Raw genomic sequence first — 15,765 nt, forward strand, 5'->3', positions numbered from 1 at the left:
GGACATCAGAACCCTCTTTTCCATTTCTTCCAAACACAAGTTAGCCACTACAGGTGAGACTGGGAAACCCATAGCGCCCCCATGTCTCTGCCTATAGTACTGCCCCCTGTATGTTAAGTACGTGGACTGAAGACAGCTTCAGGAGCAGACACACATGGTCAGTGTTAAGGGTGGTCCTATTGCTAAGGGTGGGGGTCATCCTGTAATTTCCTACAGATCACCTCCACTGCTTCAGCAACAGGAACGCAGGTGAAGAGAGACGTAACATCATACGAGACCATTGTTTCATCCACCTCCATAATTATGTCCCTCACCTTAGCCACAAAATCCATAGTGTTCTGAATGTGATGTTCACTACTGTCTACCAACAGGTTAAGTATACATGCCAGAAACTTAGAGATGTTATAGGTCACTGAGTTAATCATACAAACAATGGGCCCTACTGACACATCTTGTTTATGTAGCTTAGGTAAACCATACAGACTAAGTGTAGCTTCCCGTGGGTGTAATCTGTGGTACAAAATTCTGTCAATAGCATTGTCCTGTTCTAACAGCTTCAGACAATCTATCACCTTTTTCTTGTAACCACTGCCTGGATCTCGTTTCAGGGGCTCATAAGTATTTTGCTGAGTAACGTCATAACTTTCTCATGATAGTCTGTCTGGTTTAATGCAACAGTGCATCTGCCTTTGTTCGCCGGAAGGATGATGATTCTTTTGTCCTTACCGAAAGTCACGAGTGCATTCCTCTCATCTCTGCTGATGTTGGACGGCAGCGCCTTCAGATTGCTGAAGCTGGCTGAAACTTTCGTCTGCAGTTGCTCTGCTTCCGGGTCTGTGATGTTGTTACGGATCGCCGATTCCGCGGCTGTGAACAGTTCCACTATCAGGATTTGTCTCGGTGTGACAGCAAAATTCAGCTTCTTAGCAAGGATGTCGTTCTCTGCCCGGGTGAGTTGTCTGTTGGAAAGATTCTTCACCCACTTGTCTACATTGCGTGTGTCTGGCATCCGTCTCTCTGTTTGCTGTTGAGGGCGCTGTCTGTTGTCTGCCGATGTCTCTGACGTGCAGCTAGTAGGCCGAACTTTTTTTGCTGCCTGGTTGTTGACTTTCCATGTTGTGCTAGACAAGCCTTCTCCATGAACTCAATCACATGTTGGAAAGTGGTCTCATCTAGATGCGATGTGAGTCTGGATCTGCTCCTCTTTGGCATTCAAAGTGTCGATGGTGAAATTAGTTTGTCTCACCCGTTTGTTCAACAGCTGACTCTGTGCCTTCTGGAGGATCTTGCTAGCTTGGTGGCCCTTGACAGAAGATTTCATTTGCAGGCTCTTAGGTGTAATCCTGCTCTGTCTGCACCTGAGGCTGAATCTCGGTTCCTGTAGTCGCCACCTTACACACCATTTGCTCGTACTCACGTACAAGTTTAAGGCAATCCTCGCCGAAATGAGTCAAAATGTCTTTATGCATGCTCAATAATCCAGGTAAGGGAATCACAGAAAGTTGAATCAGAGCTGCGATAAATAACTGAAATAAGCCTTGTATTTCAACAGCAGTAGCCAATATAACATAGTCTGATTTAATGAATTCGTGGACAACTGCCTTATTTCCCCTCTGACATCAGCCTAATAATTGTGATGAATTCTTTGCAAATGGAGCTTCATTCTTTTAATTTTGCAATAATATTACCAAAACAATCACTTAGCTGTACTATATATATATGTGTGTATTTTTTTCCCTCTGTGTCTGCCAGCATCTGCGTGTCAACACTATGAAGAAAGGGTAAGAGGGCGATGAAAGGAGGCATAAGGGAGGGTGCTGAGGGTAGATGAGAGGGTAAAAGAGACGATGAGGGTGAGTGATGAGTGGGGAGAGAAGAAGTACCCCTGGGCAGGGTGTAGATCAGGGTTTGTGTGTGTGGATGTGCGTGCGTGTGTGTATGTGGATGTGGGGGGCAATTGGAGAGACATGGCGGATGAGGGCCCTTACATCAAAGGCTGGATCAAAGGACTGACTGACAACACCCCCAGCCCCCAACGACCTGGGATTTACACACACACACACAATCCTATACCTCTCCTTCTCTCTCCAAGAAGAAGGGCGCGAGAGATGAATCATCAATACACTACAAAGGGTACAGAAATGACTGTCCTGCAGCTTGGTAAGGGTGTGTATGTGTGTGGATGAGAGAGAGAGAAAGAGAGAGAGAGAGAGAGAGAGAGAGAGAGACCTTAGCCTAATCCCTGTGGGAAGAGAAAAGTGTACATGGCTGGAGAGATACATACACCTTGGAGATAGAAACACATGTATTTTCTAGCCAGAGCTATATCTAAATAACTACTACTATATGATACTGTAACTGATATGCAATTGGAAAAAAAAAACCCAAAAAAAACAATGACTGCTGGGATAGGCTCCAGCATTCCAGCATCCCCATGACCCTGAGAGCAGGATAAGCGGTTTGGATAACGGATGGATATAAATAATGTGTATATATATATATATATATATATGGTTTTTTTTCCGGAAACCATCAATGGTGTTGATACAAGTGCTCAACAAATGAGGAGCAGAATATCAAGATAGATGTAGGAAAAAAAATATTTTAATACATAGCAGTACTTCCTACATATATATATATATATATATATATATATATATATATATATATATATATATACACTCACTGTATTAGATATAGGACACAAACCAGAAGTTTGAGCCTCAATATTTTATTAACCAAACAAGTTGATACTAAAGGTGTGTTAAAACTGAAAGGTTTAAAGTAACTACACTGACATCTGCTGGTAACATTTGATATTTCCAGTAGCTCTAGAAGTACTGTACTCCAGAAATTACAGGTTAAATACTAGGTCAGGTTATACAGCTGAAATACAGTGTTAAATACTATGATACAATACTGGTGACCTCTCAACAAGACTGGTGACTGTCTGCCAGCCTGTAACTCTATATATGCTGTCTCTCTGTCTGTTAGGTTGTCCCTTCTAATAAATTTGGTTAAACTCTAATGAGTGCAGCTGTCTTGTATGCAGACAAGAGCCTCAACTCCATGACGACTGACAGGCTAGTAGATCTGCAGCTGCCATTTCCCTGAAGTTTGGCGTAAAAGAAGTTTTCAGTGAGCTCATTTATTATCCAAACCACTTATCCTTACTCAGGGTCGCGAGGATGCTGGAGTCTATCCCAGCAGTCATTGGGCAGCAGGCGGGGAGACACACTGGTCGGGCTGCCAGACCACCACAGGGCCGACACACACACACACACACACACACACACACACTCACACACGCCTAGGGACAATTTAGTATGACTGATTCACCTGACCTACATGTCTTTGCACTGTGGGAGGAAGCTGGAGCACCCAGAGGAAATCCACGCAGACATGCGGAGAACATACAAAGTTCACACAGAGGACGACCCCCAAGGTGGGACTACCCCGGGGCTCGAACCCAGGACCTTCTTGTTGTGAGGTGACTGCGCTAACCACTGCGCCACCGTGCCGCCTAAAATGCTGTAGCGAATTCAGGGGGCAGCCGGGAATCCGCCGCAGCACGGACGTGAACCTGGGTCACCCGCATCAGAACCTGGGTCACCCGCATCACTTTTTAATGAGTTTTCAATGAGTTTATAGGTAAAATATCTGTCAATGACAATACAAAAAATATTTGAATAAAAAACCCTTAGAAAAGAGCCATCAAGAGGAATGAATCGCTATTAAAGTATTGTCACTGAATTTGCACTGCTAAGCCCTTGCCTGTATTAAGTTTTTTTTTTTTTTTTAATCACTTGTTGAGCTGCACATACATCATGACCAGTGGAAACTTTTAGTCCAAAAATCCAAATGTCTGACCTTTGGCACATGCGGATTGAACTCCACAGCTCTGTGTATGGCCTCCACGGCGTTCATCTCTGCAGTGCTCAGCCCCCGCCGGGACGCTGCCTCTGGTGAGAATCTGGGATATGCACATGGACAGGACATGTGCACCGGACATTCACAAGAAGCCAACAAATAGAATGAGTTACAGAGTTCATTCACTTTCTCGTCAATGGTTTGCAATGACTATACCATGACTTCTCCAAAACTTTTACCTTAATTTCTATGACCAGAAGAAAGGTGTGCTTCAACATTACATATGATGTAATGTATGATGTTTCAAATACCGCATATGAGCCAGCCAACTCTCAACAAATTTTGCAAGTCATATTTTGTACTTGTCCATCTGAACCCACTGATTGTTGAAGCTGAACTTGCCCGGGATGCTGTCAACAAGCTAGCTAGCTAACTCATAGGAAAGCTAGCCAGCTGAGGCACATGATAGCATATCTGAGACAAACTGTTAAACACACACCCGAACTTTTAAAACCCATCCACAATGATTAAACCCAATGTTAACAACTTTTTTTAATTGGTCCATGACTTTTTTTAAAAAATGTCAAAATCATATCGAAATTAAATATAAATTGATCAGCTGCCTCTGTTTCAGACATCGTATACAAGGAAACGTACTTATCTGAGACAGCTCGTGCTTTCAGCAGTGCAGATGTGTAGCATATTGTCGCTGATTTTGGCAAACTGATGTCTACGAAGACAAAATGAATAAATGAATGAAAGAATACACTTAATAAATAAATACATAGTAATGTAACAGCCCCAAAACAAACAAACAACTACATAAACATTAAGTCGCAGGATTTCAGGATCGGTTCAGTTGACTGAGAAATTATAAAGATGAAGTATTTGGCAAATGCAGTCTTACCATCGTATTTGGCGAGCACTGCTTGCACATCAGCATATGCCTGTAGTTCTAGAAGTGCCTCTAATAGGTTTTCATGTATATTTAACATTCCCAACAGTGGGAACTCTTTCATTAACTGGAAAGAGAGACACAGGAGAGATTAGTGAACCTATCACACATCACCCAAAATAAACCCATTACATACACATAATATACTTTTTTCTGGTGATCAAAATGTTTGGCAATACTGGATATGTTGCAATGCCCCAATACATGGCGGCTTTCTCAGCCCATTCAACTGTTTATAACAAGATTAAAAAAAAAACACAAGGCAGAACCTATGAACCTATCAAAAACATTTAACATAAACTATTATATAGCCTTTGCCAAATTAACAATATTTATTGTATGCATATTGTATATATTTTATTGTATTTATATTAATTTATATTATGTTGTATTTATTGGAACTGTCCAATAAATTGGAGATGTCTCCAGCATGCACTGGAGCAGTTTGCAGCTGAGTGTGAAATGGCCAGGACGAGAGTTGGCACCTCCAAGTCTGAGGCCATGGATCTCTACTGGAAAATGGTGGATTGCTCCCTCTGGGTTGGCGATGAGTTGTTGCCTCAAGTGAAGGAGTTCAAGTATCTCGGGGTCTTGTTCACGAGTGAGGGTAAGATGGGGCTGGAGATTGACAGGCGGATTGGTGCAGCATCAGCAGTAATGTGGACGTTGTACCGGACCATTGTGGTGAAGAGGGAGCTGAGCCGGAAAGCAAAGCTCTCAATTTACCAGTCAATCTTCGTTCCAAACCTCACCTATGGTCATGAACTTTGGGTAGTGACCAAAAGGATGAGATTGCAGATACAAGTGGCTGAAATGAGTTTCCTCCGAAGGGTGTCTGGGCTCAGCCTTAGAGATAGGGTGAGGAGCTCGGACATCCGGAGGGAGCTCGGAGTAGAGCCGCTGCTCCTTTGCATCGAAAGGAGCCAGTTGAGGTTGTTCGGGCATCTGATTAGGATGCCTCCTGGGTGCCTTCCTTTGGAGGTTTCCCGGGCATGTCCAACTGGTACACCCAGAACTCGCTGGAGGGACTACATGTCCAATCTGGCCTGGAAATGCCTTGGGCTCCCCCAGGAGGAGCTGGAGGGCATTGCTGGGGAGAGGGACATCTGGAGTGCCCTACTTAGCTTGCTGCCACCACAACCCGACCCCGGAGAAGTGGCTGATGATGGATGGATGAATGAATGAATGAATGAATATTGGAAATGTGCTGGATAAAAATGACTACGTAATACCTCAATACCTTAATACAAGAGGGGTTTTTCAGACCATTAAACTTTTTGGAAGCCTAAAGAGGCACTTTGACAGACCAGGTAAGTGAGAACTCTACAATATCCAAGTCTGTAACACGTTTCACACCCTGTGTAGTGACTATTCTGAAGTAGTTCCAGTGACATCTTACTTGACCACATGGCATCAATGAACTCAGAGAGCATCCCATTTGTTCCAAAAATGTGAAATGTCTTCCTTGAATCCTTTTTTTCTGGTTTTCTCCTGCTTTTGTCCAGATTTTGGCATGTCCAATTCTCTGTACGCATTAGATCAAATTACTGCATGACTTGCAGGTTGAGGAAAGCGTAGACACACAAGCACTCAGCCAACCACTTGTATTCACCGGCCAGCTGCAGGTTCTTTAGGGCAGTGTTTCCCAACCCAGTTCTCAAGGAACACCTATCTTGCAGATTTTCATTGTAACCCTGCATAGGTAGGCCTGCTTGTACTTACTCAACCAATCATCTCACAGCACTTAATTATGCAAGATGTGCAACAGCTGACATAATTCATTGCTGATCGGTTGAATAACTACAAACAGGTACCTATTCAAGGTTGCAAAGAAAATCTGCAGGATAGGTGTTCCTTGAGGACTGGGTTGGGAAACACTGCTTTAGGGGAACACAATGTGTACAGAGGCTCACACTATTTCCTCCAGATCCACCACAGCTAACACTTGGAGGATTCACTTGGTAGGACATATTACCCCTACCAGCTCCCCAGTCAGGAACGTTTGGGAATTGTGTTCCCTTTGGCACCTGACCAAATGCCGGCATTTGAATCGTGAACCTCAGCAGTGGGACGATAGCGCCACCCGAGCACTGGTAAGCGTACAGGAAGCATACAGTACAGTAAGCAGATAGTAAGCAGACAGTAAGCAGTGTGAGCTGCTGAGCTGTGGGACTCACATCTCTCATCATTTTTACTGCTTCCTTGATCCGTCCCAGTTTGCGGGCACACATTGCCAGACGGCGTTTGATGTAGACCAGTAGGTTGATATCTTTTCCAGCTGTGGTGGGAAGGAGAAAATAAGAGACATTTAATAAGTGGATAAGTATGATGTGGTGTTTTTACATTTCAATTAACAGATATCAGTTGAGCTGAGATTTCACACTTCAATAGCATAGATCAGGGATTCCCAAATAAAATGATCGAGCTGCGAACGTTCATTGTCAGGTAATTAGGTTGACGAAGCTTAACAAATTAAGAAGTTACATCGGTATTGCTAATAACCATGTGCTCCAGCTGTGGAGTGAAGGGTGAACAGATCTGCATTTAAGACTTCACCCCTGAACACACCAACATGCTGATATTTCCAATAAACATCTTTCAATTTACCCTTGTGAATTTACACAGCTTGAGATTTATCAGGATTCACATTATTTTTCAAGAATAAATCAGTCAGCTCAGATAGTTAGCATTCATTATTTCACATAACCAAAACAAGAAAATAATTAACAATTGTGTGTAATCAGCGTTGGGCAAGAAATTAAATATTCAGCTTCAGTGTTTGTTTACCTCAAATCTTAATTCTGTTTAAGTTTTTTTTGCAATAGAGCAGATAAAATTCTGCAAAATGAGGCTGACAAATCTTGCATGTCACTTATTTGTTTCTTAATTGGAGTGAATGACCATCAAAAAGAGTGGATAAAAATCTTAGTCTAGGTGAAATATGGAAATAAACAAGGCTGACATTTAACCTGCCAGTTTAGGGTTAGAATAAGGGCCCAGACACACCAAACCGACTAGTTGTGACGAAGGCCGACTGTTGCGTCACCTCACGTCGCCTGCTGTCTGGGCAGAAAAGGAGCACTTGAACACACTGCAAAGACTACAGCCAACAGCCAACTAGCGTGTAGGTTCTGCACTGATTCGCTAAGCTGAACAGCCGATCAAAGTCCTCTCTTTCACCGACGAGCTGAATCGGCCGAAAAGCTGCCGACAGGGGTCCGACTAGTGCCGACTGCGCGGGACACACCGCAAAAACTAGGGTCACAGACCCTAGCCCGACATTGGCCGACAGATGACCATCGGCCTGGTGTGTCAGGACCCTAAGACTAATGGGTTGGACCCATTAGTTGACTGGTTAGCGCAGTCCCCCGTGGTGCGGGCTACCCAGGTGCGGTTCCCGGCTGCGGCGGAACCCAGGCTGCCCCTTGAATTCGCTACACTGGTGTCAGAAGTGGAATGGTGAGACCGTGAGGCCATCGGAAGCACGTGTGCCCAGAGGCGTGAGGGAGCTGATATGCTGAAGCACAGGAACGTGCTTCCCAATGGAGCGGGGTAGTGTAACGACCACGGATGACTAGCTAGCCCTTGGCTAACGGGTCAGACTCTTTAGTTGACTGGTTAGCGCAGTCGCCCGTGGTCCAGGCTACCCAGGTTTGATTCCCGGCTGCGACGGATTCCTGGCTGCTCCCTGAATTCGCTACATTGGCCTCTTAGCCATTTTTCAACCTAGTAACCCAGAATTTTACAGCGGCTCATTGATTAGACTTGAGTCTTTTCTTACCACTTTTCAGCGCTTGTTTAAAAAGGCGCTCTGCTTCTGTAATAGTGGTGGCCTCTTCCTCTGCTAGAAGCACATAGGCAGCAGCACATCTGTGGACACAAAACACACACATACATACACACAGGTCCCCGTGAAACCAAACAGACCCACAAAGAAGATAGCCAGATATTTTTTTAAAAACACTGCCTCAAGATTTCACCCTAGCCTTAATAATTGTTTTTCTTTCAAAGGAAAACATGATGAGTAGTTCCATACAACACAATATCTCCTCAGCATAACCACAACTGTGTGTCCCTAAAGGCTGCAGGTGTCATGTTTCTAAACTTTCCACAAGCCAGGCAGTCACAGAGGTCAAACATGTGCAGCTTGTTCAGTGATTTACTGACTGTTTGTTTTGTTGTTGTTGATCTTGAATATGAGGGTGCTGATGAAGGAGTAGCAGGTGGTAACTGGGTGTGGTTTCTATGGCTTCCAAAAAAGCTTGATATGAGTATAATTTTTAACAAATGACTCACTCATGGTTCATTTCTATGGCCTGGTAGGCTGCTCTGATCCTGGCCTGAGGGTTTCTCTCTCTCCAGGCTTTCTGCATCACTGCAATTAAAGTAAACACAGCAATATTTCAATGTGAAATTCAGTTTCTGATGAGTGAAGTCCAGCATGATAAAGTCGAAAATTCAGTAACACAAAAACAAAATTATCTGTGGGCGCTGTTTAGCGCACTCAAGGACACCTTACAAAATACAGTTAAAAAACAAGCAGCACTGTACCAGAAAGCATAAAGTCAAAACAGAGCAGGGTAGACAATAAAAAGTTAACACAACAGATAAGTATAAAATCATCATCTGCACAAAACTCAATGAAGCGTGGATCGGACTGAATATGTCCGTTTGAAAAGGTGTTTTGAGATGGGATATGAAGGTTGAAAGAGTCAGTGTTGTGAATGTCTTGTGGGAGAGAGCTCCATAGGCGGGAGACACAATGACTGAAGGCTCTAGACCCCATGGTAGTCAAGCGGGCTGATGGTGTAGTGAGTTGGAGTGCAGAAGAAGCTGTGAGAGTGCGGGAGGGCATGTGGATATGAAGGAGTTTGGAAAGATACTACGAAGCTAGGTTATTAAGGGCCTTAAAGGTGAGAAGCTGGATCTTGAAGTCAATACAGTATTTAACAGGGAGCCAATGGAGTTGCTGAAGAAGAGGAGTGATATGATCTATGGAAGGAGTTCTGGTAATGATACAGGCAGCTGAATTCTGGACCAAGTGAAGTTTATGAAGACACTTGAGGGGAACACCAAAGAGGATAGAATTGCAGTAGGCAGTAGTCAATACGGGACGTAACCAGGGTATGAATGAGTATGGCGGTATATATATATATATATATATATATATATATATACATATATATATATATACACACACACACACACACACACATATATACATATATATACACACACACACACACATATATATATTTATATATATACACACACACATATATACACACACACACACATATATATATATGTATATATATGTGTGTATATGTATATATGTGTGTGTGTGTGTGTGTATATATATATATATATCCATCCATCCATCATCCATTATCTGAACCGCTTATCCTGCTCTCAGGGTGACAGGGATGCTGGAGCCCACACACACACACACACACACACACACACAACACACACAGATGAGCCAAAACCTTATGACCACCTGTCTAACATGCTGTTAGTCCTCTGTGTGCCACCAAAACAGTGCTGAAGGTGTTGTCTTGGCAATTATTTAATTCCACTGACGATAAATGAGGAGTGAGACAAAAATCTCTTACAGTATTGTCACACTTTAATATGTTCATGAACAGATGCACAAAGACTCGATACTTGAGTGCGCGCCAATCAGTACAGTACAGTGTCTCTTAAAGGGCAGTTGTCTGTTCTTCTCCTTATCTCATGTTTTCCAACTCACATCCCACCAAGGCTGTTTCTCCAACTATTGTGTACAGCCTTTGCTACACTCAGTGAGTTTCTTATACATTCTTCTGCTGTCAGCTAACAGTTAACAATAGGCCTTTATTTTTTCACATGGAGAAGACACTTTATAACTCTACCTTTGTTCTGCTACATATGAACTTTAACCATCTCTCTAAGCAATATAGACTCAAGTTAAACATAGTATAAGTCATACATGGTCAAAGATTAAAAGTAAGCAAACATTATATATCATTATATGGAAGACAAATTGCCTTCAGTGTCCTGTAGTATCTGGCACCAAAAACATTAGCAGCAGATCCTTCAAGTCCTGTAAATTGCAAGATGGAGCCGCCATGGATCGGACTTGTCAGTCCAGCACATCCCACAGATGCTCAATTGGACTGAGATCTGGAGCACTTGGAGGCCAGGGCAACACCTTGAACACTTCATCATGTTCCTCCATCCATTCCCAAACAACGTGTGCAGTATGGCAGGAAGCATTATCCTGCTGAAAGAGGCCACTGCCATCAGGGAATACCATTGCCATGAAGGGGTGTACCTGGTCTGCAACAATGTTTGGGTAGGTGGCACATCTCAAATTGAAGTCCACATGAATGACCGGACCCAGAGTTTCCCAGCAGAACATTGCCCAGAGCATCACACCGCCTCCACCAGCTTGTCATCTTCCCACAGTGCATCCTGGTGCCACTGCTTCCCCAGGTAAACGGTGCACACATACATGGCCATCCAAGTGATCTAAAAGAAAACGAGATTTCCCACTGTTCCAAGGTCCAGTTAGATGCTTGTGTGCCCATTGTAGGTACTTTTGACAGTGGACAGGGGTCATCATGGGCACTCTGGCTGGTCTACGGCTACGCAGCCCCATATGCAGCAGGGTGGGATGCACTGTGTGTTTGTGACACATTCCTCCTGTAACCATCATTCAAATTTTCTGTGACTTGTGCCACAGTAGACCTTCTGTCGGTTCGGACCAGATGGGATAGCCTTCGTTGCCCTCGTTCATCGATGAGCCTTCGTTCATCAATGAGCCTTGGGCACCCAACACCCTGTCGCCAGTTTGTGGTTTGTCCCTCCTCGGACCACTGTCGGTAGGTACTCACCACTGCTGACTGGGAGCACCCTACAACCTTGCCATTTCAGAGATGCTCTTATCCAGTCATCTGGCCATAACAGTGGCCCTTGTCAAAGTCACTCAGGTCCTGCCCATTTCTCCTGCATCCAACACGTTGACTACGAGAACTGGTTGTTTGCTTACCATCTAATCTACCCACACCTTGACATGTACCCTTGTTTGGAGATGATCAACATTATTCGGTTCACCTTTGAGTGGTCATAATGTTTTTGCTCATCAGTGTACATATGGGCACTATGTGGCTTTACCCTCATCTGATAAAACAGGGATCTGGTAATACTCACCAGTGTCCTCTGGCCTCAGCTGCTGGGTGTCTCCTGTGAAGAAGGTCTGGTGGTCTTGAGCAGACAAGTTCATATCATAGTACGTTAAGGGCTCCTTTCCAGTGACCCAGGTGTACCTGCGGTGCACAGAGTAAATGATGGGGATGCTTTCACTTTAGTGAGTCTATTTCCTTTACGGTGAGACCACAGCATACTTATTCATGATGGGTAATACTTTCATGACTCTGTAACCAGCACATTAGAAACTGGTCTAACAAGTAATGAAGATTATTGAACTGTGACGTATTATAGGACCAACCATGCTATGTAATTTTACAAACCAAGCAATTACTTGATGCATATGTTATGTTGACACACATACCTGCTGTATTCGGCTCCTCTAAACAAATTCAAAGGGTTCCTCCAGACCTTACATTCTACAAGAAAGAAGTGATAATAACCATAAGCACAATAATCTTCATAAAGCTATGATCAAAACAACATTATCGTTAGCTGGGTACCCGTTTGACCATTGAACATTACTGAAATGCATCTGACCTAGACTAATGATGGGATTTGAATGTATACCTGAAACACTGGGCCTCGGCTCGGCCTCGCCGTTGACTGATGAGAACAGACCCGTGGTGGAGCTGCTCTCCACCCCACCGAGGAGAGGACGCAGGTGGCTCACTGACACTTGCTCAATGAATGAAGTCCCGTATTTTCGAAAATACCACCACTCAAATATCTACAGCCAGGGGTTTGTTGGATTTAGACAAAGGAAAAAATATTAAACAGAGTATCTTAAAAGTTATCCCCCGATGACCAAAGTTATAAGCATGTTTAACGAAGAACTCTTATCACAGGAGTAACCCATCAATGGGCTGACTTTTTTTCACATGGAACTAGCCCATCATATGGGCGAACTCTGACCAAATTGCCTTTTTCACTAAAGATTTGTCCTTTTATGTGATGCTGGTCTTAGACTAAGACCCAATTTACACCTGGTAATAATCATGCGATCTTTGTCCAGAAAAGATATCTGAATAAGGAAAAATGCATGTTAACATAAGGTATAACCAGCATGCACTCTGACTGGAACACAATTTGATCTGCCAGACTACCTCAAAAGGTGGTCACTTTCACATTGTGATAAAATTTCTACCAGAAACAGCCAGGTGTAAGTGCAGTCTGTATAGCATATAGTGTTGACCTTAGAAAGAGATCTGAATTCAAGTTAAAGCAGATTACCACAAGTTGTGGTTATCAAGTAGATTAGTTGTGCCTGTCACTAAGCCCTCAAGGAAATAGTAACTGTATTTTGCGTGGAGGAAGAATATGCAAAAACAAACAAACAAACAAAAATAGTGTTTTCATTCATCTGTAAATAAAAGGGAGATCGAAGATGACAGCTCACCAGGATGAGTCCGGAGATGAGAGAGGAAGTTCCAGTGAGGGCCACGTAGAATTTAGGTGTCAATGTGCTCAAGAAGACAGATGCTAAAATAGTAAACAAGGGAAGGCAGCAGGCTTAGTGTCATAACTGCAAACTCAACAGTAAAAGTCAAGATAATATGAATTTCTTTACAACAGGTGCTATCAATCAATCAATCAATCAATCAATCAATCAATCAATCAATATTTATATACCACATTTCATACAGTGGCTGCTGTAGCCCAATGTGCTGCACATGACTGAAAGACAATGCAACAAACACAAACAAACAGATCACTAACAGATGCATCCATCCAGCAGTAATTAATTGCAATGAAAAGTGAGCTTGATCTTTTTCATTATATGCACAATAATGTTATTTGCCAGTTTCAATACCCAGCTACTCTGCAACCTAGCTTGCCACAGATTTTGCACTGCGTGGTTTGAAGCTGGCCAGATTTGTTCTTTTTTCTGACAATAGTAGTGCTATGCCCCCCCCCCCAGTGGCACTGGAATGGTATTAGCTTCATAGTCATGAATAGCACTGCAGACCGTGTTATAATGCACTGTGGGAGGTTTCACAGACAAAGAGAAGTAATGCCGACAGAACTGAGAAAGGCTGGAATGAGAGACATCTGTTTTGTAAAGATCATAAACAGCATAAGCAACATCAATTGTTTTGTGTAAGAAAAATGTGAATAGGGTTCAAAAAGAAAAGTAAATGGGTTACTGACACAGTTCAGGGAACTATTCAGAAGGTGAACTGGGTTCACAAGTAGTTCAAGGAAATTATTGATAAGATAGATTAAAAGAAAAACTAAGGAAAAAAAGGTCCTGAGAACAGGAGTTAAGACTAGTCTAAACTGATCCCTAACCCACTGCAATCAGCATATTGTGAGCGTGTGGGTATCTGAATATTTTGGTACCTTTCTGGACAACAAGCCTAACTTTGAGGGTGACATCGATGTCACCTGCTGTATAAAAGCTGTTGTCGTTGCATAAAATGAATTATTTTAATGTCAGTCCAACCTTGACTCCTCTCTTCTCTATTTACTACTGTCTTGCCCGTCTGCATATAATAGAGCGTTTTTACACTTATGCAGTTATAATAAGAGGTGGTGCTCCTTTACCCTGTGAACCTTTATAGCGTATGAATGTAAGTGTGTGCTATTGTGTTGTATTGCATTGTATTGTGTTGTATTGTATTGTATTGTATCGTATTCTATTCTATTCTATTCGTTCCATGGTCATGAAACTGCAGAGTGGGGAAGTACATTAAAACACAGCCATTCACGAGTCTATACTAGTCCACTCGATTGTATTACTTAAATGGTCATGAAACGTTGCACACAGAAGAAGTACGTTAAAACAAAGCAAATCTATATGTACATATACATACAGTCTGCACCCCCTCCCTCCCCACGGCCGAGTGACGGCTCCCCGCTAGCTGTCAGAGCTAAGAGCTAACCGTCGGCTAACCGCTAGCCGCCGCCTTCGCTCACCTGAGGCGAAGCTCTCCTGCAGTTTCAGGGGACTTCTCAGGACGTAAATCATCACCACCACCATACAGAACCAGACCAAGCAGATGTAAGTCCAAGACCAGGAGAGCCAAGACTTCAATTTCTCCACAAAGCCGAGAGTCTGAGGGCTAGCACCGGCAGACTCCTCCATGTTTTCCCGGATGCCTGTAAACACTCGAGTCACGTGACCAGACCGCACTTTATTTTGAAAAGGCAACGGAGAGTTCAAACCAAACTGAAACAATAGTATAGAATAATGAAACGGGATGGAATACAATGTTAGAATTATAGGAGTGAAAAAGCAGCTATGCGGAATTAACACGTGAATAGTGGTAACTGTTTTTAATAGTGGCAATTTTATTTACCCCCCCCAATTGTAATTAGCCAATTACTCCACTCTTACCCACATCCGGCTTACCACCCGCAGACATGGCCAATTGTGTCTGTAGAGACGCCCCGACCAAGTCAGAGGTAACACGAGGATTCGGACCGCCGACCCCCGTGTTGGTAGGCAACGGAATAGACGGCTACGCTACCCGGGCCTAACAGTGGCAACTTTGCTCCTTGTTGACGAAATTGGATGACGTCATATCGTCATGTCACCAGTCCAAAAGCAGTTGTATTTTGAAAGAGTGTTTGAGACGTGAAGATACGTTTCTGTATGGAATTAGAAAAGCAGATATAGGTATGGTTGAACAATGAACAGTGGAGTTTTCCCCTAAGCTATCTATCTATCTATCTATCTATCTATCTATCTATCTATCTATCTATCTATCTATCTATCTATCTATCTATCTATCTATCTATCTATC

The 15,765-nt window shown here is 43.2% G+C and overlaps 1 protein-coding gene across 5 annotated transcripts in view; it reads right to left on the reverse strand.

Moving 5' to 3' along the window:
* The window catches only part of st7l (suppression of tumorigenicity 7 like), a 55,536-nt gene extending 40,431 nt beyond the window's left edge, over positions 1-15,105 (reverse strand). For all 5 annotated transcript variants that reach the window (XR_008809869.1, XM_056275206.1, XM_056275210.1 and 2 more), the window contains exons 1-11: positions 14,936-15,105; positions 13,416-13,498; positions 12,587-12,746; positions 12,381-12,435; positions 12,020-12,135; positions 9,122-9,200; positions 8,607-8,695; positions 7,003-7,103; positions 4,778-4,892; positions 4,528-4,600; positions 3,871-3,973 (exon numbers count right to left, since the gene is read on the reverse strand). Coding sequence is in view for 4 of the 5 variants with exons in the window: in XM_056275206.1 (XP_056131181.1) it covers positions 3,871-3,973; positions 4,528-4,600; positions 4,778-4,892; positions 7,003-7,103; positions 8,607-8,695; positions 9,122-9,200; positions 12,020-12,135; positions 12,381-12,435; positions 12,587-12,746; positions 13,416-13,498; positions 14,936-15,104 (1,143 nt within the window). In the remaining variant the exon portion in view is untranslated. The remainder of the gene's footprint in view (positions 1-3,870; positions 3,974-4,527; positions 4,601-4,777; positions 4,893-7,002; positions 7,104-8,606; positions 8,696-9,121; positions 9,201-12,019; positions 12,136-12,380; positions 12,436-12,586; positions 12,747-13,415; positions 13,499-14,935) is intronic.
* Between the last annotated feature and the right edge of the window lie 660 nt (positions 15,106-15,765).

Source organism: Lampris incognitus, chromosome 2 (assembly GCF_029633865.1).
Source record: "Lampris incognitus isolate fLamInc1 chromosome 2, fLamInc1.hap2, whole genome shotgun sequence".
Taxonomy (NCBI): domain Eukaryota; kingdom Metazoa; phylum Chordata; class Actinopteri; order Lampriformes; family Lampridae; genus Lampris; species Lampris incognitus.